A 24,321-nucleotide genomic window follows, 5' to 3' on the forward strand; every position below is an offset into this window, starting at 1 on the left:
TAAATTATATGCATTAAATACATATATGTTTAATACCGATAAATGTCCGCGCTATGGATACGTAATTTATGTTATATATCAGATACATATATATTTAATTTAATATCATGTACATATCATATATCGCAGTCTATATATATATATATTTATCTCATCTCTAAAACAAGTTATTTTTAGAAGCGATATATATTCTACTTTCATGTTTAAAAAATATGTGGAAAAAATATGTAAGAGTATATATATTGCTTAAATATATATACGTTTAGAAAGAAAAGGGAACAATATATCTTTGTTAAAGTAAAATAATTTATAATTTATTGAAATGAGAATGTACTATAATTCTTAAATTTAGGATATATTGTTTGCACATTGATAAATATTGTTAAAAAATTTATACTCCTTTTGAATTTAACCGCGAAATAAGTTAGGTGCTTAAATGGCGCTTGAAACCTTCGTAGATGGCGCTTGTTTAGCAGACGCTAATCTTTGTTTATATTTACATCAATTTACATCGAGTTTGACACTTGTCATTTATCACATTATTACAATGTATCACGTTAAATTGTAATTGTAAATAATGTGCAAAACAATATTAATAAATAATCATGCTTATCAATGGAAATTTCTCACAAATATGTAGCAACGAATATTTATGTGAACGCGGTGAAGTAAGATCTTTCCTTGTATATGTCACGTTATGTAAATAAATCTGTCAAGATACAATGGCATTCTCATTTAGAGCCGGCACCAATTGGTGCCACGATTTTCCAAAACTCGCCAGAGAGTCAGGATTTTACTTCAACATGCATGGATCTAGAGTACGAGTTGATTGGAATCGCATAAGTATGAAGATATTACTCAACTTATATTGTTACTTAATGTCGAGTTTATTGTTACAAATTACTGACAATTTATCTTTTTTTTTTTACAGGTGCTATAGACATTGATAGACTTATACGTGAGAGAGATTTCTCTACTATCGATGAAAACATTAACAATGTAATAGATTATTCCTTGGAAAGCGAGTATGATGTTAAGATCTTAGATTCTAATTTTGTTAAATTATTCAGACTTGCACAACTATCTGTCGAGTATTTATTATATTGTAAACAGTATTTAGATCATAGTGTAATAATTCTGAAAGATGAATTACGACAGAAAATAGAACAAAATGTTAGTATGAAAAAAGAAATTGCTACATTGGAAGACACTATAAAGAGTTTGAAGGATAGGTCAAAGGAAAAACGTAAATTAATTGAAGCTAATGTTGGTGAAATTTCTAATGGAGAAATTTTTAAGGTATAAAATGTTATTTTTATATGTCTAAAGTGTTATTTATTATATTATATATAAGAGTATACTCAAAATCAATTCAATTAATTATAAGTTGATATTCTTAAGATTGATTTGTTTACTTTATAGTGTCCTCATTGTCCAAAAACATTTGTACGTGCTATATTTGTAAATGCTCATATAGCACGCAAACATTCATATACCTCAGATATGAGTATAGCTGCTTCACCTGTCCATGAACATTATCGAGTAGAAACGGAGAAATTGCACAATGAGATAAAAACATTGAAGGAAAGACTGAATCAAACTGAAAGAGTAATAAGAAACGAGTCTGACAAACTGCTGGATAACACAGAAAAAGACTACACGAAAAATATGAGTAAAAATGAATATGATATCAGTAAATTAGATAGGCTTCAAGAGCAAAGAAGATATCAAGAAGATATAGGAAGTTTGAAAAATATGCTGTTTGATGAGATACGTGTAAGTTAACAATTAATAAATAACTTAATTTTTTTTTATAAAATATTTCTTTTTTACAAAATAATGACTTTACAGGCACTAAGAGAAAAGGATCATGTTGTAAATGAAAATATTTTAGAAACAAATATAAAAACTCTAATTAGTCAACAAGAAAAGGAGATTGATAGTTTAAGAAATCAACTTCTTGAAAGAGTATGAAAGAAGTCTTTTTATTGATATTACATATTAAAAATCTCTTCCATTATCTTTTCTCAAATAATGTAATTATATCATTCTTTTTAGTTGACTCCAGGCATGGAAAATATGCAAGTTAAACTGCAAACTCAAGAGAATTATTGGAAAGCCAAAATAGAAGACATGGAAACTCAACATCGCCGGGATATCGAAAGATTGACTACAGAACTGAAAGTAACTCAGCAAATAGCTGATCATGTGAAGTCTGAATATACATCTAAGGTACATGACTTAGAAAAACAATCTATGGATCAATCTAATATGTTGGTGGAACAAAGGAAGCAACTAAATAGTTTGTCGCTTGAAATCAGTAATTCACAAACACAGAACATCTGTAGAACTAGAGAAAAAAACATGATAGAAGAATTTCATAAATCTCCTTTATTAAAAACAAAACGCGACAGCAATTATATAGATGCCGAAACTCATTGCAAGAGTTCAAACAATATTGGAAATACCGATATAATCATTGAAGACATTGGTAGTGAATCTAGTCAAGAATACAGAACCAAACCAATATCAATTACATCACAAAGCAATTATGTGCTTAATAAAAATAACTCAATAAAAAGTAAGGATAATAAAAGGCTTAGCACTGATCTGAGCAGAATTGCAGATCATACTGTAAAATCCAATCTGAAAAGTACAGAGAGAGCAGAAGTGGTTAGAAAATTAAAAAATAAAGCAAAGCACGATACATTAAATGATGTAAATAAAATAATTGATTGTACAAGCAAGAGCTTTACTACCAAACAAAACATTCCTGTTAATGTAAATAAAAAATATTTAGATATCACAAATATTGAAAAGGAAAGAACATTGCATTCCAATGATATGAGAAATAATAAGAAATCTGAGTTCTTGGGAAAACATAGTGTAAGTTCTATGACAGAGTCTGAATCTTCGTCATTGATGTCAGAATCAAGATCCAGTAGTGAAAGTATGATAACAGATGATGATATTACAGTGAGAAAATATGAAACGTCTACAGTTAAATCTCTCAATATCAGAAAGATGTCAATACAAGAAGATGCACAAACCATGTTGGATAACCGACTGAGAGATTTAGGAATTGATCCAGAATGGCAGGGAATACCTGCAGCAACGTTTAAGCAAAAGATGGAGATTATAAAGCATCAACAAAATATTAATGCAAAGAGGCTACTTCGGTACAATCAAATAAAACAAAAAATACTCGAAGATGTTCTTCAAAGAATATCGGCAAATCATAAGGAATCAAAATGTTCTACGCCTGCGAAAAATTCTCCATTAAACAAACCAGTTACTCAGGTCAAATCAAAGGCTTGGAAAGCATTCAGCAATCATAAAGACAGCGGTAACTATATTATATATTTACTAAATAAAATGTTTGATACACAGGAAGTTAATGTACTTGTTTTTTTTTTTTTTTAGATGAATATACATCTGTTCAGAAAACGGAAAACACAACGCCCTCGAAATTGCATCTGAAACAGAAGATTGAGCTTCTTCCTAAGAGATATAAAGATAATGAAACATATGAGAATACGCGCGAACCGTTAACGAAAAATGGAGCAGATGTTTATACTAGCTCGAAAGTGATTTCCACAAATCCAAAATTAATTCGAAATTATTCCTCTGTGAGTTCTATTGAATCTCCTCAAGAGGATATAAAACAAATTTCGTCTACAAAGATAACTGTATCTGATACCAGTGCACGTAAAATAAGTTCTCCGATTGGCAGGAAACAGATACCATTGAAATTTTTGAGTAATAACGATTCTGATAGTACAGTCATTCAACAAGACGATTCAATTCTATCTCCGAAGAACAGTAAAAGTGTTCTGAAACCAATGAGTGGTTCAGTCGGTAGTTTGGTAAAGAAAAAAGTTTTATTCGACTTGGATGATAGAAAAGAAGATACAACGATGCCAGAAAACGACCAGAGAAAGAGCAGTAATGATTGGAATATTTCGAGGTACTAACGATTTTATTATTATCTTTGTTTTTAGATTTTTTTTACATTATTTAAAAATTCATATACTTTCAAATATATGTAACTAATTCATTGCTTTCTTATTCAGTTCTCCTGAGAGAGAAGAATATGAATTGCAGAAGGAGAAATCCATGAGTACGAGCAACATTGTTTTAAAAACTTCGCAAAGCGATAAAATCGCGGAAATATCAAAGAAGATACAAGAACAGGTGAGATTACACATGTACCATCTTCTATGTAAAATTAAAAATTAATATATTGTTGTGTGTAACGTTGTTATATAAAATATTTTCCAGCTGAGCATTGCAAGAAAGCCACCTGCAGGATCGGTTGAGACGATTTTCCGATCCAACATGAATTTACAGGATCTAACAAATTATAATACGGAAAATCATTTATTGAAATCGATCAGCCTCTCGAGTTCGATCTCGAACAATCCTGTGCTGAATGTTACGAGTCCAAAGACGAAAGACATACTTCCACAACCTGCTCCTCGAACTCTGAAAGATAAAGATTTTACTGTTGCCCAGCATAAAAGTGAATTAAAGTATTCTGATTTGGATTCGGATATAGATGAAATATTACAGATGGGATAAGATGTATTATATCAGGTATATATACATAAATATCGACGCTATTATTGATTGTATTTCTATAACTTTAAGTTATCATCTTGATCTCTTCCTTTCTATGCTGTTGATGTCACAAGCTGAATAGATCTAATGTATAGTTTACCATACAGTTTTTATATCTACATAGTAGTGTAATAATTTATGTTTACAAGTGGATAAACACAAATTTTATATAATTTATTTCATGTAATATAAGTATTTATATATAGCTATTTATTAGATATTTTGGCTAAATATTTTCCTACATTTTTAATATTGTACTGTGTTGTAGTTTTGATGTTGACAAATTTCTGTAACAGAAATATTACTTCGTGATAAACGAACTTAAGTTAAGGTTTTACATGTCATATACTGAATATCATATACTGACCCTCTAATTTCATTAACGATATTTTCAAGTGCGATGGAAATTTTTGTCTGTCTAAAATGTTCTATTTCAGACAAAAAAATTGGTTTTCTATAAGATTGACTTGTATATAATTCATTAATTAAGTCACTTAAGGAGTTAAAAGCTTCTGCATAATCATCCATAACTAACTGCAACATAAAGTAGCAACGTAAAAGTTGTGTAATTAAGATTGATATGCAAGAACAAAGTATTACTCACCACCGACGTAAAAAAGCCAGGATGACTTTCATGATAATCCAAGTACATCTGTCTAGTTTTTAGAACAAGTTCAACGTACGTATTTTTTAATGCTCTCGCTTTTTTATGCATTATCTTTTCTTGACGCTACGTATAAAAGTTATATTCTGTTATTTACTACTAATAGTTACTACTAATATTGTTATTTCCTACTAATAGTTTCTCTTCGAATTCTAAGCAACTTTTTCTTATTTTTCCGCATTTATAAGAAGTTTTTACTCAAGTGAATATATCCCTATGTAAATGTAAAAACTATGTTTTATATATCTACGAAAAATAACAAAAGAAATTTCGGAAGGGATATTTCAAGCACATACTATCTCCGTTTCTTCTTCGGAAGATACCGATTCACTAAGCTCGCTATTATCGAAATCATTAAGTCTGTTTTTTATCAATGAATGTCGACGGCGCAACATCCTCGACCTAAGCATTTCACGTTTTGTTTCTTTGTCATCGATGATAATGTTCGAATCCTCATCTAGTAGTACCTGTTTATTGAGAAAAAGATATTAATTGATATAGAGTGTTCAAAATTCTGTACTCAAATTGTACATTCTACTTTTAATTCTTTTCTCGCTTGTTTTTCTTCGGCGAGCAGTCGATCGAATTTTACAAGGTCGCCATTAATCTTCGTTTTCTTGGGTTTGATGCATTCTTTTTCTCGCAATATTAATTCGCTCCTCTGTATCACGACTTTCGGTAACATCTTTTTACTCGTTAATATTACGTTGGTCGACGTCGCTCCATTTTGCGGTTTTATACTAATGCTATAACTTGGAAATTCTAGACGGTGCATTATCTGACGATATGAATATACATACATTTACCATTTTTATAGGATACACATTGCATTTTGTAGAAAATTATGCTCAACAAACCTCGTCCAAAATTTCCTCGACGAAATGTAATATACAACTGGCAGTTTCTACCTCCATGTCCTCTGGATGTTTGCTTCTTTTAACGACCAACAGATCTTCTACACTATCTTTGATCCACGTATGGACATTGAACTTCTCCCGTATCCAGTCTCTGTGAAGATCTACACTCTGCGTGAGCACTAGAATCGGCTGAGCGTTTGGATATCGTTTAGACATTTCCGTTACAGCATACAGATTCATTTGGGTAAGCCCAATTTTGTTTTCAGATATCAACGGACTGATTTGATTCGTATCTGTAAAAAAAAACATTTTATATCACATGTATTTCTATAAACTTATGCATAGTAGTCTTATTAATCCAAATAATCGCATACTAACGAAAACCATAACTTTCACCCAATCGATCTAAGATAACTAAAAATTCGCCACGTCGTGCCAGATCGTTAAACTCTTCTCGGTTTATAAGAATATGAGCGTTAAGCTCGTCATCGTCCTCGCACATTTCTTTTGTTGTATGCCAACGGCAGTATTTTATCTGCAAGAGATCGCACACACATCTTTTCATTTTAAAAATATAAGTTATGTGTATAATATATACATATCTACAGTTTGATATATACATTTGTAATATATATTTTATTTTTATTACTTTCTCAGGAATTGTTTGAGCTATGTGCAAAATCAGTGCCATTTTCTTCAACGCCGCCGGTCCTGTTAATATCACCAGAGGAGGATAGATCTCGTCGTAGGGTTGAATATGGTCATCCATTTTGCTGATATTTAATTGCTCCAACAACATTAATTTTGCTACTTTACGGGCCGCTGTTAAATCCAGCGGCGACGCGAATAGCATGGCCGATGTTACCTGAAGAATATTTATATTTGACATAGCTGTATATATAATGCATACATTTCTCGATCAAGACTTCACTTTTTCCGTCGTGAATACTTCAACACCATCGACAAATCTAACGCTCGGAATGGAGGATATCAGCATGTTTCGATAATTAGGCCATTTCGTGCAGGCGTTACCTGTCAAGTCGATCTTATTTATCATACTCTTCAGATTCAGTACTTCCAACAGGTCGGTGATTTTATTAAATTTTAGATCTACGTATCGTAAATTGTATGCATCCTAATTGTGTATAAAATGTATATAATGTGTTTAATTATATTGAAATGGAATTTGTCAAGTTTTGAATCTGAAGGTTCAATCATTACTTTGAAAAATTCCAAAGTGGATAATCTATTGTATCCCAGAATTATTACTTGTAGATGAGGCAATGTATTTATACCATTACCGGGTGTAGCGGATTTAAATGATGTTATGCAATTGCCTTCTAAATTTAATTCCCGTATATTCAGACCGTCCAAATTTGTGATGCATTGGATGAGATTGTAGGACAAGTTTAAATATTGCAAGTGTCTAAAATGGACCAAGTAATAATAAGATATACGAATTGCAAATACACATCATTTATATATATATATATTTATGCTAATTATGTATATGTCTATATATACACATATATATTTACTTTAAATTTTCAAAATCAGAGATGTTTTCTATAATGTTGTGAGATAAATTTAATCTAACGATGCTCCAACAATTTTTCAAATCGCCTATATTCGTCATGTGATTGTACGATAAATTTACGTAGGTAAGATACCAAGGAAGTGCGAAATTTGGCAAGTATTCAATGTTATTATGTGATGCGTTTAGATACATCAGATACGGAAGGCCGTCCAGAAATGATAAGCAAGATATATTATTATAAGCGATATTAACGTATTGTAAGTGATGATGATACTGCAACATGGTGACGTCTGTCAGATTCTGAAAAGAGAAAAATAGCGGGAATAAAGTGTCGCATTTTTGAGGAAAAAAATGTATATTATTCGTTTATAAAGATAAAAGGAGAAATGTATTTTTTTAACATCACCTTGTTCTTCAGGACACATTTACTGAGAACGTAAAGACCACTTTCAGGTGATCTTGTTAAAAAGGATAAACCGGTGCCTATTAATCTGTCGGATAAGAAACCGCAACATTCTTTGTTATCAAACGAAATTTCATTCGATCTGACTTGTATCACGGGCGATTTGCTGTCCTCCCATAAATCTAAATCCAAGGCGTAGCCTCCCCAATCGCTGTCTATAATCCGCTGTTTTCGTTCTTCATCAACAGAGATGGATTTGCATCCGTACGATTCCGTAGATAAGCAGACCTTTCCAAAGGGTCAGAGAATAATTATCTTAATTCGAATTAAAATTTAATTAGAGAAGCTACAAGTACATTTAGAGTCGAAGCAGTTGACGACATTCGCGAGGAATTTTTGGCAGAGGTATCTTGTAATTTTTCACACGGAACATTATTTTTCAAAATATTCTCGCACATTTTAATATCTTTTATATACTTCGAATATAAAGATTTTTAAATCAAATTAGGTATAATATATAAAAGAAATGAAGATAGTTATATTTATACATCAAAATCAGAAGCCTTCAGCTATTCTGAGCAATCGCGAATTGTTCTCTTTAAATTAATAAATTATTATATATATCTTGCTAAAAATATTAATTCAAAGATAATTAATCTATTTCAATGAATAAAATAAAATAAAGCTGAATATATTGAAAATGAAGTCTTCAGCTACTCTAAACAATTAAAATGCTTTCTTTAAATTAATAAAAATTATTATATATCTTGCTAAAAATATTAATTTAAAGATATTTTAATTAATCTATTTCAATTAATAATTAAATTACTAATTCAATTAATAATTTGCGAAATATCAAAAGTATTTTCTTAATCAATGATAATGACAGGCGGTAGTTTTTTTTCAAATAGTTGCGATATTAATCGATCGATATAATTCGATTACGCGATTGGTCGATTCATTACGCATCCGGCTCTGCGCATCCAACCGCGTTTCCTCTCTCGTGTCTCTGTACCACATGGCTACTTCGGCCTTCGACGCACTTCAGTTCGTTTCCGACCGCCTTTTTCGTTTAACGTGTCGTAATCTCACGCGAGTTTTTTCGTAGTCGCGTCGAAATAGTTTATGGATCGCGAGCAGACAATCAGAGAAAAAGTTGGGCAAAAAGTGCGCGAATTAAAGGCGAACATTATCAACGTCGCGTGTAAATACGTGCGATAAATCTTGGCACATACATATATCTAGAATTAGAACGTAAGAGAGAGAGAGAGAGAAAGAGAGAGAGAGAGAGATAAAAAGAGAGAGCGAGAACGCAAGACCGCAAAAATGTCAGAGATTGATGCAAAAGTGAATATGTCGCTCGGTAAGTGGCCAGAATCCCAACAGCTTAACGATTTTGCCAGTAATCCTGGGTGAGCGTACAGTTCGCAAGCACATTGTCCCCTCGAAATCCCGTACGAACGAATTGATGAACGACAAAATGGCGTCGGCGTACATGTGAGCACGTAGGGTACCTGCATTTGTTTTCGCTTGTTACATCCGGTTCCTCCCCGTCGTGTCTCGTCTCTCCCTGACAAAGGTAGACGAGAGGGTGCATAATCTCGACGGGGATGACTTCTACGAGGGCGCATTAAACGAAAAACACGCGAGGATTACGAGAGAGAGATTTTTTCACGTTCTTGAAGAAGAGAGGTATAGCAAAACGGAGTATCGCCACAGTTTCGTTTTCGCACCGTTGCTTCTGGTAATCGTAGATCTTATTTCGCCGAAATCAATTATCCGGGTCAGGTCGTGAATTTGTTCCAGACAAAAGAACAAGGGAAGCTGAGAAATTCGAATATAACACGAGGAAGCGATGCAGCAACTTGTCGTTCGTCTTATATAATATTCTAGGATTGCGCGTTATTTATTTGGCCCTCACGAAGAGAAGAATTACTGCGAACAGGTTCACAATACTAATTTTAATGGGAATATTAAGGAACCTTTCGACTATCCATGCCAGGAAGTTTTCGTGAGAAGAATTACTCCACTTTCATCGCATTCCGCAGTTGCTATTGTTAGGAATGTTGCTTATTTCAGGAAGAAATATATGACTGCGATGTATGGACACCTTGATGTGCAAGAAATGCGATAGAAATATCAAGAAGCGATTAGAGAATTTTTATCAGGAACTTCTCACACAAAGGGCTACCTTATGTCTGTCTTAAATCTTTTTTTCTTTTCTACCTCTTCTTTCCAAGGAAGAAAGGAATGTCTACGATAGGATGTATCGGCAGGAAAATTCATCGAAGTCCACCAAATTCCACCAAGAAACAGAATCAGGAATATCCTAGAAAGAATTATTCTACGTGACAATTTTCAAACTACTCTTACATCTGCTATAACTTCTCTGGATCTTGATCGCAAGAGAATGGGGATACGAAATTACTTATTATAATCATTAATACATATTACGTATACAATCAATTTTCTATGAAAGCATGTGGTTTAACGACGTGTCATCACATTGGAATGCCATAGTTCTCTAACAGCAACGACAAAGAAAACTGGTTTTACTTCGACTTTCAACTTGTGCTCAGGGCGATCCAGAGATCTAATCCGAGCTGAGGAATCATCTTGATTTATGCTACCGATATAGAGGACACAATATATATATATATATATATAATTACAGTCATGTAATATGTATATACGCATCGCTAATTCTAGACTATTCCCGGTTCATCATTTCATCGTTTAGAAATCGTCGGAACATGGTTCCCCAGTACCATGGCTTTCTGCTCGATAAACGAAAGACCGGATTCGTAAAGAGTCTCAAGAAATCGTGCCAAACACGTCGCGCGACCGTGCATGATGACTCATCCCCGACGAAAATCTCACTCTCTCGTCACGCGCGGGACATTGCGCAATACTGTATTTTTATCCGTTACACCGTCGACCAGTCTCTTATCGGCGAGCGACAAATACGGGAAATGGGACATCTCATATGCATGCATGCATATCGATACAATTTTATCCTGCGCTAGACCATCGGTGCAGAGGCTTAATAACCGGGAGCGCGCGCGAATTACGATGACATTTATTTAGCTTTTATTCCGCTCTTATCAGACGAATGTGTGAAAGAGAGCCTACAGTGGTGTACGGATTGAAATGCGAATTAAATCTCGCTTCCTTAATTTGTTTGGGATGCAACTCGAAATTAATTCACTATATATTGATGTATAGCAGTATAATGTTTACTGGCAAGTTAAAAATGCAGGTACTCTGTACGCAAGCTGATTTTGATCAGGTTTTATAGAGAGAAAATGCGCAATCTCTAATGCTCGCAGACATTCCTAACGGAGGAACATGTATATTTATGAATTAGTTATCTATGTAAAATTTATTTAATGGGGCGATTATTATTTACGTGTGGGCTTCTTGAAAATCTTCTGAAATGCAATATCGTGCATAAAAGAGATAACAATCGAGGACTTGTTACAAGAAGAATTACGACTGGTTCAGATTTTCATACGAATTCATTATATAAAATAATAAAAGGAAGAATAAAGAGAGACAGAGAGGCACAACTCGCAAGAAATATAATGTAAAAATTCCTATATGAGGAGCAACATCACAAATTAGCGAAGAATTATGAACTGCAGCATTTCCCCGATCGCACACCATTCCAGATTGATTATAAAGCAGCGAATGACGAATACGGATAAAAATAAATGGACTACCGAAAATTAAAATGCAACGCGATAACTTATATTGCACATAAAAAATATCTATAGAAGTTTAGTCGTACTCCGGAAAAGCATTATTTCTTTCAAATGGGATTGAGGCTGACTAATAATTCCTTCTATTTAAAATTTTGTGCCATTTTTCTATAAACATTTTACTTTTTATTAGATTGTGTAATTTTAATATAATTTCAATTAATTAAAAGTCAGCATGTAATTTTTATTTTTTTTTTCTCCGCGATTGTCTATTGAACTAGTATTTTTTTATTTGATTATTAACTTTCATATAATGATTTTGGAAAGTGATTATACATTAACTTAACAATTAGACTTTTTTATATTTAATTTTATTAGTATAAATTGGAAAAGATATATAATCACAAAAACATTGATATATATATAGACTTATTGATATATATAGAGATTATAAACACAATATGATATTTCTATTTTCCAATGCTAATACTGATGTGATAATTTGAAACAAAAAATATTTATTTGAGAGAAATCGCGCTTCTTTGTTGGAATTAAAATATGCACCGAGAAATCTATCATTAAATGTTTTTGAATTAAAGTTTCATAAAGATTAAAGAGATCCACCATCGCCGTACGTTTGCCGTACGCTCATTAAATGTTGCGCATTTTCTTCCTTTTAAGATGAGATCATAAAGATGGAGAAAATGGAGAAAAAGAAAAAGAACGCGGCGAACGGAAAAACCGGCGGTCCCAAGCGCAATAATCGCGGTACCATAAGAAGCCGAGCCGGATTTAGAGGAAGAGGTGCGAGAATCAAACGGGGCAACGTCGGGGTCATCGTGAAGAAACAGCAGCAGCAACAGATCTGGCAGCGCAACGCGAATAACACGAATAACGTTCGCGGTTTCGCTAAGAATCGCTTCAAAAAGAATCTCGGCAATCTCACGAGATCGCGCAGCAACTTGAGCTTGAACCAGAAAACGAACGCGAGAGGTGCGTTCAATATCCGTCGTGGCAGAAACAATAGATTCCCCAATTTGACCCGTAGCAGAAGCCGCACGAACCTGACGTTCAATCAGGGCGGCTTCTTTACGAACAACAAGAGCCCGTTAAAGAGAACGAGTAGCTTGCCCAATCTCCGAGATCCGAATTCTGTCCACAATCGTTTAGGATATCAAAGTCCCGCTCAGATCGCCTATCGGAATCGCGTGAAACGCGCGAAGCAGCTGCTGCTGCAGAGACAGAACCAGAGACTGAACTTACAGAATCAATTCAGAGTGAGTATTGATTATTCTTTAATGTGTATATGTATATAAAAATGATACATGAGTACACTGATAATGAATATATGTGTATATACATATATTATTTATTACAGTTGGCACAGACCGGAGCACAGAAGAATCTACTCACTATGCAACCAAGGAGCACTTTGGCAAGGCAACAGATATTAACATCGCAGCGTCGCTTCACAACTGGTGGACTACGATCCGATCAAATCGCTCGTGCACAAAGACGGGCGCAGTACGAACAAAAATTGATGAGAATGAAGTAAATTATAATTCGTCAAATTAATTTCCGCAGCTCGGTTCTTCTTTCATATTCGTGTGTTGATCACAAGCATTAAATTATATAGAAATGTCTTTAATAGTTTATATCTATCATTAACTCAACGATAATGATACATAAAAGAAAAATAATCACAAAATTTCTTAAATACAATAATATTGTAGCTCTGCCCGATTGACTCCTACTCCAAATGTCAATTTCATGTGCACGTTGGGAAGCGAATACACACCTACACCCACACGACCGCGACTACTCACTCTCGCCCCGACTCAACATATTGTGCCCATCGGTGGCATGCGACAGCTGCCCAGAGGACGATCACCATACAGACAAAATGCTCCGGGTGTAAACATGGTAAATAAATTTTCTTTTACATTTTTTTCTCTTAAAATACTCATTTTTTCAATTTAATTCAATTTACTTTTTTATTATTCGATTATTAACTTTCATATAATTATCTCAGAAATTGATTAGCCATTAACTTAACAATTAGTATTTTTTTATATTCAATTTTATTATAATAAATCGGAAAAAATATATAATGGCCACAAGAGTGATATATATGTCATATATTTATTTTAGGTAACAGATAGATATATTTATCGTAATTCCAGGTTGGTCGAGCACCGTTATTCCGACAACGCTCAAGATCGAGATCACGATCACGTTCAGGGACGCACAATACGAATACATCCGATTCCAGTGGAGACGTCGACGACCGCAGTTTCAGCGAAGTTATGTACAGCCTATCGGGAAATCTCGGCGTTACAGGGCGAACTCTTAATGATCGGTTTAGCTTTTAACTAGTATAGTCTCGAAAAATTTACTTTATATTCAAAAGCTTATTGATAATCTATTATTGATAATTTACTGATAATATCTGAAGCAAAGGGAGAGTAATTTTTTTTTAACAACACATAGATTAAATGTTCTTTTTTTAAACGTTATAAATGACAACGCGATGCGCATAATGCATAAATTAACATCTTTACATTTTTTTTCATTTATCTTAATGCAAAAGTTAATTTAAAGTATCGCTTTGTAGCATTTGCACCATTACGTGTGTACAAATACTATTTGTAGGGAATATCATAAAAAGTAGTACTTTTATCAGTGTTATGTATTATAATAATACATAAGGATAGTATGAGAAGCGATTTTCATCTATCAGAATTAAAGTAATCTCATTTTTTATCTGTGTGCAATAACTTTGTAAAATCTTCAGTATTTTTTATTTTATGAAATATAGAAAGGAGAAAAATGTGTGTGTTATATTTAAATACGTAAAGCATGCAGAGTGATTTGTTGAGATTTCGATATTATAGGATGAAAGTAAATCTTGAGTATATTACATTTAATAAAATGTATTTATAGATTGCTGATATCTTTTGAATGTACTTTCTTTTTGCTTTAAAAAATATATCAAATCTTGACTACTGGTTATCTTCATCTTCTTAAATTGACAACATCTAAGTGATATTAAACATAAAACTTACATAAATAATATTATATAAATCATAATATGATAAAAGTATAAATATATAAGGAGAAGAAGTTTGCATAATTATGGAAATAACATACATATGTATCAATTAAATTACAATTTAATATTTATGTACGTTTTTATATCGTACAACAGCGTAATAAAACATGAGTACATCATGCTTCAATTGGAAAACATTAGCAACGATATGCATAAGTATCTTTCACACACATATATATTTCATCGTAAACGTTTTGAAAACTTATATCGCGTAGTCTTAAGTTTTTTTTAGTTAAGATATTAATATTCCGCTGACTTTTTGTTATTCAATCCGAGGAATATACGCGTATCTTTAATCAGAGCATTGGTTTACAACGGCTACATGAGCTCTTTCAACCATTGTTCTTTCAAGAAGTGATAACGAGTGCTGGATACAACGACGCAGTTGTAGAGAAATCTACGAAAACGTGGAAGATATTTTTAACACGAGCCATTGGAGTCCATTCGAATATCATCTGCGTATATGAATCGCGATTCATTTATCATCGTTACAATAAAAAAACGAAGTAAACGTAATATGAGCTCGTTGTCCATTCGACCCTCAGTCGTTTAAATGCTCACGAAGCTTTTGCGAAGCGTCTCGTAAGTGAATCCAAATTTTTTCACATGTATATTATGTGTATTTTGTATTTACATTACAGACAAGAAAATCGTCTAACGAAATTGTAAAAAAAACCGAAATGTCACATTGAACATATAATTTCATAGGAATCGATATGAGCAATGACAGTTTACATCACAGGTGTCATAAATAGTACATAAATAAACTGTCACTAATCGTCATCATGTCGTTTGTATTATTGTCTTCAGCAAAAATATGCGCTCAAGGGATAAACAAACAGGTGAAAAAAACACTTTTAAAAAATGTATTATGCATGTGTCGTAAAATAAAAAAGTAATCTAAGATATATTCTTTTTTTTTAAGTTAATTTTTAAAATTATGTGAATCTCATCCGCAGTCAGATATATTTATGTAAAGTATACTTCTTCTCCACGTTAGCTGTTAGCGCAAAAAGGGTCGATCTTTAAACGACTGGTGCGAAATTTAGAGATACATGAACATATGGCGTATACTTTATTAAAAGAAGCTGGAATTCCTACTCCGCCTTTCGGGGTGGCTAAGACACCTCTCGAAGCCACCGAGCTGGCTAAGAATCTGAATACTAAGGATCTCGTAGTGAAAGCGCAGATTTTGGCCGGCGGTAGAGCAATGGGACATTTCAAGGACAGCGATATCAGCGGCGTTATAATGTGCGAAACGTGAGTTAATGAAAAAATAAATAAAACATGAAAGAGAAACGATTGTAATTTATAATGAGTAGAAGCGAGATACGAAATAGTCTCTCTATCTTTATTACAGACCGGAGCAAGTGAAGGAATTTGCGAGCAATATGCTAGGCAAGATGCTGATAACTAAACAAACTGGTGTGGCTGGAAAGATATGTAATTCCGTGATGGTGACAGCACGCATGTTTCCTCGGAAAGAATATTACATGGCGGTGATGCTAGAACGGGCTTTTGATGTATGTATATATATATATATATATATATATAGGTATATTCTTTTCAGCTGAACTGGTTGCACTAGTTCAGAGTTGATCTCTTTCTTTACAATGTGGTGTAAAAAAATCATCTATTGTATATAATACAAATTGTTCTCTTATCAAGGGGATCGGCTAATCAGCGTTCATTTCTTTTACAAGGGGCCTGTAATGATCATTTCCAAACGAGGCGGCGTGAACATCGAGGAGATTGCAACCGCTCATCCTGAAGCCGTGGCGTATATACCAATTGACATAAAGAAAGGCTTGACATCCGCGCAAGCAAACTGCGTCGCCGAGAAGCTCGGACTTACGGGGAATAGCAAAGAGATTGCGTCGATTGTCGCCTGCAATCTGTATGAATTGTTCGTCGAGAAGGACGCTCTGCTCCTCGAGGTCAATCCCTTCGCGGAGGATATTTGCGGTCAATGTAAATTAAATTTAAAAAATAATGAATATAAGAGTAAGAGTATATGATCCAGATAGCAAAGTAGTCATTTTGACGTATCAAATTATAGTATTTCATATATTAATTATATTTAATATATTAATATATATTATTTTGATTAAAATGTTATGATGATTATTGTGGCTATCTGAGGATATTACATTTTTCAAAGAGATCAAATGATGCAGTTGCTCTTAATGCTTGCTGTAGATTACGCTCTGGATTGCAAATGTAAGTTCGACGATAGCGCTGAATTCCGACAGAAAGAATTGTTTACGTTGAAAGATACAACTCAAATGGACCCGAAGGAGGTCGAAGCGGAGAAGTACAATTTAAATTATATAGCTCTGGACGGAAATATCGGCTGTATGGTAAACGGAGCCGGTTTAGCTATGGCCACCATGGACATCATAAAGCTCTACGGTGGTATGCCAGCAAATTTCTTGGATGTCGGTGGCACTGCTACAATCGAAACCGTGAAGGAGGGATTCAAAATACTGTCTTCAGATCCACATGTAATTGTCGATGTAAAAATTAAATCGACAATGAAGCCATACGATCGATTGGTTATCAATGATTATGGAATATTTTTCAGGTCGAAGCTATTTTAGTAAACATTTTTGGTGGCATAATGAGATGCGACATAATCGCTCAAGGGATCATCGACGCTTTTAAAGAATTGAAGTTGAAGATACCTGTAGTTGTGCGATTACAGGTAACAATTATACTTTTAAAAATTGTATTATCCGCAAATTATTATTTTTTTCTTTTTTTCATTAATCCATTTATCTTTTCGTAGGGTACTAATGTTGACAAAGCTAAAAAATTGATATTAGATGCTAAGTTAGAAGTAATTTCTGTGGATGACTTTGCTCAAGCAGCCGAGACATCGGTCAAGTTAGCATTGATGATGAATTTGGCAAAGTCTTTGGATTTGGATATTACATTCAGTGCTAAATTATCGGAAAAAACAAAGATCTGTGAAAAACGCAAGAAGTAAAATTATTTTAGAACAATTTACAAAATGTTTTATATTTGCATATGCATAAAATATATTGTTTCGTATATAAGAAACATTTTGTTGCTAGTTCTTGTTTTATGCGGATGTAAAAGATAATTAGATCAGCATATTTGTTTCCTGTTTGAACTCTATGCACGAAAGTAACTTCTTGTACATTATTATAAAAGCGATTTTTGAAAGAATCTCGTGCAATGACATTTAAAAGTCTCATGTTTTCTGTCGATAATTATGTTTTATGAATTATCGACATTCAATTAATAAGAAATTTATTTTACCGACACCAGAGTAATTTAAAATTTCGAAAATTGGAGAATCTATCGAGTGAAGAAGTGCGAATCGAATTTTTCAATAATCACGATTTAAGGAATTCTTTAAATCCTCAAAGCTATTATCTCTTAAAAATATATCGAACTTTCTGTAAGAAGCTAAAGATACATCGAGCCAATTTTTCTTTGCAAATGCAATATAAAAATCAGCCTGTTCGGCGCTGCTCGTCGTGACTCCATCATCGGAGCAACATACAAATTCGCGAGTCTGCGCGTCGGCTCTTCTGCGTCATATCATACTTGCGCGAGGGAAACGTCAAGTTCTTTAGGTGGGGGCCACGAGGACGAAGCTCGCGCTTGGCAGTACGGTCGTCGCTTAGGTAAAGATGGCTACCATGTTGTCGCGGACGATCTTGCTCACGGAGAGTTTCTGCCGATTGAACGGTCCTAAGGTATGTCAAGTCGGCCGGTTTCCGCGTGTAGGATTTTTAACCGAGCGCCTGGCATGTTTCGAGGGAACGCGCAAAGTGTCCCGTAGTCGATGACGACGACGAATCGATGGCGTGAGGGAGAAGAGAGGAGTAAAAGAAGGAGAGAAAGAGAGAGAGGCGATCGGTCATCACGAGAGACGGCTGTAGTCTGCTAAATTGAGCGCCAGGGTCGCGAGCGATTTGAAGCCCAAGGATCTCGGAGGCGAGATTTTTCCCCGAAAAATCGACCTGACAGTTATGCAACTGCGCGGAAAATCTATTTGCATGCCGTCCCCTCGACGGACGCGACATCCGTTTCCGCGTACGATTGCGTTTAATCGAATTATATTACGTACTTCTGAAGGGGTACACACTTGTCAAACGACCGAACATTCGACGATCGTTCTATTTTTGGATGAATGATTTAATCATTTTTGCATGACGAGAGAAAACATGTTGACGATCGTGCGCTTCTTTCTTTATTTCGAATTTACATTTGTCGGTTCATAAATATTCATAAGTATCAAAAAATGTTTCGATATATTTAATGCTGACACGCATGTGTTTGACAGTTGTCAAAATTTACGACTCTGTATGCTTATTAACGATATATAACTTGAATATTTGTTTAAAAATCCATTTTATATATATAAACTGTCAACAATGGAGTACTAATTTGAATTTTGACAGATTCTTTAATTTTTCCATTATTTATTAATAAAAATTTATAAATAACTGTGAAACAAAATTTAAATGTGGAATAAAATCCATTTTACTTACTCTTTTTTACAATATTTTCTAATATTTTATTTAATGTGCTTTTATCAAATAATATAATTTGCGAAGAGGAGTATCTCTGCCTTTTTAATTAATTTTATCTAAAAATTATTGTAATCTTAACATCCTTTAGAAAGAATAGCAAAAAATAAATTGATAAAGAAATTTATCAGTTAAAAATCTGTTACACAATTCACTTTATTCTATGTTAAGCATTTGTGCCAAAGCTTTACGTACAGCAGAGTTGCAATGTATGCAATATCAATATATAGTTTATAAGTTATGCAGCCTTCAAGTAGCTTATTTATATTTAAATCTCTATATATCAATCATGTTACACATTATTTATATAGTGACAGATTCTACTTCACGTGTACTTTAAACTGCTTATGTTATCTTATTCTCTTGAAAGGAATGAATCATGTGTCAACAATTTCTATCAACTTTTTTCTTTACCTTTGTCGATTATATATGTAAATGTAAACTTTGACATATATTTTTTTTATCAATATAATGACAAAGGCTAGAGAGAGTTAGAGATATATTTGTTATAATCCTAACGCGAGAACGATTACTATAAGTTTATTACATCACAAGTCCTTCTCTCTTTCAGATATTAGCATGCAAGACTAACTTGGCGAAACAACCAGTCAGGAATTTAAATGTACACGAACATATCAGCTACAGTCTGCTCAATGAAGCCGGCGTACCTACTCCGAAATTTGGCGTTGCCAAAAGCGCTGACGAGGCGGCTAAACTGGCCTCCGATCTGAAGACAAAAGATATCGTCTTGAAGGCTCAAGTTCTTGCTGGCGGTAGAGGAAAGGGACACTTCAAAGGAACGAATGTCAGTGGCGTGAAGATGTGTGAAACGTAATTATGACATGTCTACATAATTGTATGCATATATTTGGAAGTATTATTGAATTTATTATATCGTCGTTTTCTCTTCAGTCCAGAAGAAGCTAAGTCATTGGCGGGTCAGATGCTGGGTAAACTATTGATCACGAAACAAACTGGTGAAGCCGGTAGGATATGTAATGCCGTGATGGTCACGCAACGTATGTTTCCTCGTAAAGAATATTACCTTGCTGTCATGATGGAAAGAGCCTTTGGTGTAAGTTTCGCGAAAAGAAGGCCATTTTTTGACAGATATTGATATTGTACAGAGAGAAGAATTTTTAATGGATATTTTTTTTATTTTAGGGTCCCGTCATAATAGCTTCCAGCCAAGGTGGAGTAAATATCGAGGAAGTTGCTGCTACGAATCCTAGCGCCATCATGTACGAACCTATCGACATCAACAAAGGAATTACAAAGGAGCAGGCAGAACGTATAGTGACCAAGCTCGGTCTCGATAACGTGAAGGATTACATTTGCAATATAATTATAAATCTTTATGCAATGTTCCTCAAGAAGGATGCTCTTCTTCTGGAAGTGAATCCTCTCGCCGAAGACATTAATGGGAACTGTAAGTCTAAAATCTTTCTTTCTCTCTTCTCATGATATTTTATAAGTATATTATAATTTATAAGTATTTCAATTGCGCACTTATATTCTTTTACAGATTTTGCACTGGATTGCAAGTGCCGGTTCGATGACAATGCCGAGTTCAGGACAAAAAGAACTGTTTAGTCTCAGGGATTGGTCTCAGGAAGATCCCAAGGAAGTCGCGGCTGCGAAATTCGATTTGAATTACATCGCCCTTCGACGGCAATATAGGCTGCATGGTGAACGGAGCTGGGTTAGCCATGGCTACGATGGACATCATAAAGTTACATGGTGGTGAACCGGCTAATTTTCCTCGACGTTGGTGGTGGTGCGTCGGCTTCTGCGGTGAAAGAGGCATTCAAAATCATCACTTCTGATTCACGAGTAAGTGTGTAATGTGTCATTGTGTTTATCTCTGTGAATTAATGTACAATAATTTAACGTATATTCTGTTTTTTTTTTTTTTTTTTTATTTCAATATAGGTTCATGCTCTTTTAGTTAATATTTTTGGCTGGCATCATGAGATGCGACGTCATAGCAGAAGGAATTATCGCTGCAACTAAGGAATTAGATTTAAAAATTCCTGTCGTCGTAAGATTGCAGGTACAATATTGGTGATGCACTTTGTTTCGTAAATAATTATGGAATAGTGCAAAAATACGTTTGTTGCTTTCGCAGGGTACCAACGTGGATGAAGCCAAAGCTCTGATCGCTAATGCGGGTTTAAAAATCGTACCAATCGACGATCTGGACGAAGCAGCACGAGTCGCAGTGAAACTATCGACTATTGTTAAATTAGCGCAATCTGAAAATCTCAGTGTAAATTTCGAGATACCGGCAATTTCATAGATAGTGAAATAAAATATAATTGATGCATTGTTATTGACGAGAATATACTCAATATTGTTAAAATATTTCATTAAAAAAATCGTCTGAAAGTAATAACTAAGGTAATAACTTCATATGGGGTATAATTTATGTATTCTCGTTACGAAGTAACATTTCAAACACAATTCTCTCTTTGATTTTTTGCGTATGTCGTAGAGTGAAAAATAGAATATATAGCCTTGGATATAAGTCTATTTTACGAACGCGTCGCAATCGGTGGTTATATTGGTATGGATTATTATATATATGCGATATATATATGTATATAATAATCCATTTTCCTCTTAAGACAGATACAAACATCTATGATACTATAAAACTATGCGGAAGATTATTCAAAGACATAATTTATATCGTTTGCCTTTTAACAAGGCTCTGTGATTCAGTATTAAGATATTAAATTATCTAATTTGTAATATCTATCTTCCTTTTCGACTGCGCACAGACGTGTGTTTTACAGGGTGTTTAAAGGTGTTTAAAATAACGAGGTCTTACACATGCATCTATTTTTTTTAAGGCGAAATCTCAACAAATATCCTCATGTCGAAAACAAAGGGCTTTGTTTAATGTAACATATGCACATGTATCGGTATATATATGTATACATAAATTATTTTGCATAATTTTCGTTTGTCTTTCGTTCCTTCAACGAATGACACCGAATTGTATGAATATCCAAAGGTGCTATGATGTCAGGAAAAAATTTTATACGATTATGCAAATAATCGTCCAACAAATATATATATATATATATATATATATATATATATATATATATATTGTACTCATTATATATTTATTCTCTCTCTGTGAACTTGCGTGAACTTGTATTTATGATAAAATTATCGATGACATTGCCAGTGTCGAGTACAACGCGAGCGCTTTAAACAATTTCTGTAAATATACTAACAAAAAGCGCCGTTCGCTCTTCTAAATTATTAAATGAGACGTAAAAAGTGACACGATTCTTGAAATTCTGTACTTGTTAAATGGCTAAATTAAGCGAATTTTCGAAATACTCGTACTTGTCTCCTACGGTTAATAAAATCGTAAGATTAATATCAATGACAATTTAATTTCCTTCGTACGTATCCAAATTTATATATTAAAAAAAAAACTTAATATTTTTTAAACGCATTATTTCAATATTTCATATTTCGCGCTTCAAAAAAAATCCCTCCAAACTGCTGACTAGTACACGATGATGCCTAATTTGGCCATACTGGATTTGACTGCAATTTCAAATTCCATAACGATATTTTGGCAAGTGGTGCGGTATTATTTCGCAAGTTCTCGTTTCTGCGATTCTTGTGTGTAAAGCAGAGTTTTCTAAAAACTTTTCCGTAGTGGAGAAACATGGTGAGAACAAAGGCGGACAGAGTACCTACAAAAGGTAGGCTAAAGTAGAACAAATAAAGACACTTGACGAATTTTATTAACGACAGTTGCGAATGTTATTATCTGTTTATGTCGTTTATTTACAGCTGTGGGTGGAAAAGCTCCTGGAAAAATTCGCGCGGCTAATCCTGGCAAAAGTAATGGCAAAAAAAGTATGACGTCTCTTCCACATGTATTCTTCGCATTCTAGATGAAGAACAGATATTGATAAAGAAAATACAATTTATATTCACAGGTGCAGGAAAAAGCTCTGGAGGTGGAAATCCTTATCATCCAAGGGAAACACCGGAATGGCAGAAACCCATCACTTCTTTTATAAATGTGGCTACTAGTTCAACGACAACTACTGACAACAAAAGCAAGGATTCACAGGAATCAGGAATAGCAAAAGCAAAGGAAAAAATTGTAAATACATAATAATAAGTCATATTTATATGCCAATTTCTTTACTCTCCAAATAATTTGTATGTCTAAAACTATCCTTTCATTTTAGGAAAATCAGGTTTCAAACTTTGAAGATCCGAATGCTGAGGAAGACTCAACGGAGGAAGAGGACGATGATGAGACTGATTAAGATATTTTTGCACTCTTCTCTCTAATATTTTACTGTTATATTTTTTATTTATTTTAACTATCTCACTGTATATTTTCTTGTCATTCACGTACTCATATGATTTAAGACTTAAAGTAGTTATAATTATAGATATTGTTACGTGCAGGTAAAAATATAATAAGCTTCTCATTCTTCTGTCGCAGAATGGCAGTTGTGTTAATTATTGTAATAAATGTAAAATTGTAAGTTATCAGATTAAATATGTAAACGGAAGTGTTCAATTTGCATCTAAATTCTTAAATTTCTAGAAGCAGAAGATAACAAAAAATTATATTAATCTACATATATTTATCTTATCATGTTTGCCAGTTTGAATTATTCAATGTGAAATTATTCAATTCGAATCTTAATTTTTTCCTCGTATGCCATAAATAAAAACATCTTTCCGAACGAAAGTGATCGCTGTAAGAGTTCAGGAATGAGAAACTCGAGAGAATCCCACCAAATACGTCACGATGCGACGTAATTCATGATCGAGTTGTTATGTCGCGTGCTGACGGTCGATGAATCGCG

At 33.8% G+C, this 24,321-nt stretch overlaps 5 protein-coding genes and 1 pseudogene across 11 annotated transcripts; 5 read left to right on the forward strand and 1 right to left on the reverse strand.

Annotated features, from left to right (window-relative positions):
• The first annotated feature begins 438 nt into the window (after positions 1-438).
• DZIP1 (DAZ interacting zinc finger protein 1) lies at positions 439-8,010 on the forward strand. Of its 3 annotated transcripts, XR_014925099.1 has the most exons (11): positions 439-843; positions 932-1,299; positions 1,423-1,776; positions 1,852-1,968; positions 2,059-3,346; positions 3,424-3,967; positions 4,074-4,194; positions 4,282-4,596; positions 5,058-5,299; positions 6,102-6,385; positions 6,799-8,010. XR_014925099.1 is itself a non-coding variant. In XM_029299693.2 (9 exons), exons 1-8 carry the CDS (start codon positions 723-725, stop codon positions 4,579-4,581), a joined length of 3,213 nt encoding a protein of 1,070 aa, XP_029155526.1. In that variant the 5' UTR covers positions 439-722; the 3' UTR covers positions 4,582-4,596; positions 6,799-8,010. The 3 variants fall into 3 exon arrangements, 2 of the variants coding, with proteins under 2 accessions (XP_029155526.1, XP_029155518.1); XM_029299693.2 differs by lacking the exons at positions 5,058-5,299; positions 6,102-6,385; XM_029299685.2 differs by lacking the exons at positions 6,102-6,385; positions 6,799-8,010 and having other exon boundaries at positions 4,282-5,080.
• Positions 4,338-12,138, reverse strand: LOC114928478 (uncharacterized). 3 transcript variants are annotated; one of them, XM_029299712.2, is made up of 13 exons: positions 8,438-8,772; positions 8,085-8,369; positions 7,680-7,978; positions 7,363-7,567; positions 7,073-7,276; positions 6,791-7,006; positions 6,520-6,676; positions 6,142-6,434; positions 5,823-6,062; positions 5,581-5,751; positions 5,225-5,350; positions 4,988-5,154; positions 4,338-4,907 (listed from the first exon to the last, which is right to left on the reverse strand). In XM_029299712.2, exons 1-13 carry the CDS (start codon positions 8,537-8,539, stop codon positions 4,859-4,861), a joined length of 2,514 nt encoding a protein of 837 aa, XP_029155545.2. In that variant the 5' UTR covers positions 8,540-8,772; the 3' UTR covers positions 4,338-4,858. The 3 variants fall into 3 exon arrangements, with proteins under 3 accessions (XP_029155545.2, XP_085340673.1, XP_029155538.1); XM_085484547.1 differs by lacking the exons at positions 7,073-7,276; positions 7,363-7,567; positions 8,438-8,772 and adding an exon at positions 9,027-12,138 and having other exon boundaries at positions 7,931-7,978; XM_029299705.2 differs by lacking the exons at positions 7,073-7,276; positions 7,363-7,567 and having other exon boundaries at positions 7,931-7,978; positions 8,438-8,769.
• Positions 9,107-14,794, forward strand: LOC114928503 (uncharacterized). Of its 2 annotated transcripts, none has more exons than XM_029299752.2 (5): positions 9,107-9,773; positions 12,464-13,059; positions 13,161-13,333; positions 13,516-13,705; positions 13,966-14,794. In XM_029299752.2, the coding sequence occupies exons 2-5, from the start codon at positions 12,478-12,480 to the stop codon at positions 14,152-14,154; spliced, it is 1,134 nt and encodes a 377-aa protein (XP_029155585.1). In that variant the 5' UTR covers positions 9,107-9,773; positions 12,464-12,477; the 3' UTR covers positions 14,155-14,794. The 2 variants fall into 2 exon arrangements, with proteins under 2 accessions (XP_029155585.1, XP_029155578.1); XM_029299745.2 differs by having other exon boundaries at positions 9,107-9,444.
• A 73-nt stretch (positions 14,795-14,867) lies between these two features.
• On the forward strand, positions 14,868-17,957 carry LOC114930484 (succinate--CoA ligase [ADP-forming] subunit beta, mitochondrial-like). The gene is made up of 8 exons (XM_085484548.1): positions 14,868-15,476; positions 15,536-15,736; positions 15,895-16,154; positions 16,255-16,417; positions 16,598-16,865; positions 17,094-17,398; positions 17,479-17,598; positions 17,683-17,957. The coding sequence occupies exons 2-8, from the start codon at positions 15,680-15,682 to the stop codon at positions 17,881-17,883; spliced, it is 1,374 nt and encodes a 457-aa protein (XP_085340674.1). The 5' UTR covers positions 14,868-15,476; positions 15,536-15,679; the 3' UTR covers positions 17,884-17,957.
• A 527-nt stretch (positions 17,958-18,484) lies between these two features.
• Positions 18,485-22,856, forward strand: LOC146722559 (succinate--CoA ligase [ADP-forming] subunit beta, mitochondrial-like; annotated as a pseudogene). Its single transcript, XR_014925101.1, has 7 exons — positions 18,485-18,622; positions 20,031-20,290; positions 20,372-20,534; positions 20,624-20,888; positions 20,985-21,292; positions 21,392-21,512; positions 21,588-22,856. The product of XR_014925101.1 is annotated as a succinate--CoA ligase [ADP-forming] subunit beta, mitochondrial-like (transcript).
• A 72-nt stretch (positions 22,857-22,928) lies between these two features.
• Positions 22,929-24,021, forward strand: LOC114928517 (uncharacterized). Its single transcript, XM_029299760.2, has 4 exons — positions 22,929-23,190; positions 23,282-23,347; positions 23,431-23,600; positions 23,689-24,021. Exons 1-4 carry the CDS (start codon positions 23,154-23,156, stop codon positions 23,767-23,769), a joined length of 354 nt encoding a protein of 117 aa, XP_029155593.1. The 5' UTR covers positions 22,929-23,153; the 3' UTR covers positions 23,770-24,021.
• Positions 24,022-24,321: the final 300 nt, after the last annotated feature.

The sequence above is a fragment of the Nylanderia fulva genome, unplaced genomic scaffold (assembly GCF_048542155.1).
Source record: "Nylanderia fulva isolate GAGA-0341 unplaced genomic scaffold, ASM4854215v1 Scaffold3, whole genome shotgun sequence".
NCBI classification, from domain to species: Eukaryota; Metazoa; Arthropoda; class Insecta; order Hymenoptera; family Formicidae; genus Nylanderia; species Nylanderia fulva.

What these genes read in the sequence shown, in the direction of transcription:
- DZIP1 (XM_029299693.2), top strand. Translation starts at nt 723, where the DNA reads ATGGCATTCTCATTTAGAGCCGGCACCAATTGGTGCCACGATTTTCCA. An exon ending in TGCTGTTTGATGAGATACGT is followed by an intron (nt 1,777 to 1,851) that starts GTAAGTTAACAA and finishes ATGACTTTACAG; the next exon opens with GCACTAAGAGAAAAGGATCA. An exon ending in CAGCAATCATAAAGACAGCG is followed by an intron (nt 3,347 to 3,423) that starts GTAACTATATTA and finishes TTTTTTTTTTAG; the next exon opens with ATGAATATACATCTGTTCAG.
- LOC114930484 (XM_085484548.1), top strand. Translation starts at nt 15,680, where the DNA reads ATGTCGTTTGTATTATTGTCTTCAGCAAAAATATGCGCTCAAGGGATA. An exon ending in CTCAAGGGATAAACAAACAG is followed by an intron (nt 15,737 to 15,894) that starts GTGAAAAAAACA and finishes TCTCCACGTTAG; the next exon opens with CTGTTAGCGCAAAAAGGGTC. An exon ending in TGCTAGAACGGGCTTTTGAT is followed by an intron (nt 16,418 to 16,597) that starts GTATGTATATAT and finishes TTCTTTTACAAG; the next exon opens with GGGCCTGTAATGATCATTTC.
- LOC114928503 (XM_029299745.2), top strand. Translation starts at nt 9,408, where the DNA reads ATGTCAGAGATTGATGCAAAAGTGAATATGTCGCTCG. An exon ending in AAAAGTGAATATGTCGCTCG is followed by an intron (nt 9,445 to 12,463) that starts GTAAGTGGCCAG and finishes CTTCCTTTTAAG; the next exon opens with ATGAGATCATAAAGATGGAG. An exon ending in ACTTACAGAATCAATTCAGA is followed by an intron (nt 13,060 to 13,160) that starts GTGAGTATTGAT and finishes TATTTATTACAG; the next exon opens with TTGGCACAGACCGGAGCACA.
- LOC114928478 (XM_029299712.2), bottom strand. Translation starts at nt 8,539, where the DNA reads ATGTGCGAGAATATTTTGAAAAATAATGTTCCGTGTGAAAAATTACAA. An exon ending in TCTGATTTTGAAAATTTAAA is followed by an intron (nt 7,568 to 7,679) that starts GTAAATATATAT and finishes GGTCCATTTTAG; the next exon opens with ACACTTGCAATATTTAAACT. An exon ending in AAGCGAGAAAAGAATTAAAA is followed by an intron (nt 5,752 to 5,822) that starts GTAGAATGTACA and finishes CTCAATAAACAG; the next exon opens with GTACTACTAGATGAGGATTC.
- LOC114928517 (XM_029299760.2), top strand. Translation starts at nt 23,154, where the DNA reads ATGGTGAGAACAAAGGCGGACAGAGTACCTACAAAAG. An exon ending in GGACAGAGTACCTACAAAAG is followed by an intron (nt 23,191 to 23,281) that starts GTAGGCTAAAGT and finishes GTTTATTTACAG; the next exon opens with CTGTGGGTGGAAAAGCTCCT. An exon ending in CAAAAGTAATGGCAAAAAAA is followed by an intron (nt 23,348 to 23,430) that starts GTATGACGTCTC and finishes TTATATTCACAG; the next exon opens with GTGCAGGAAAAAGCTCTGGA.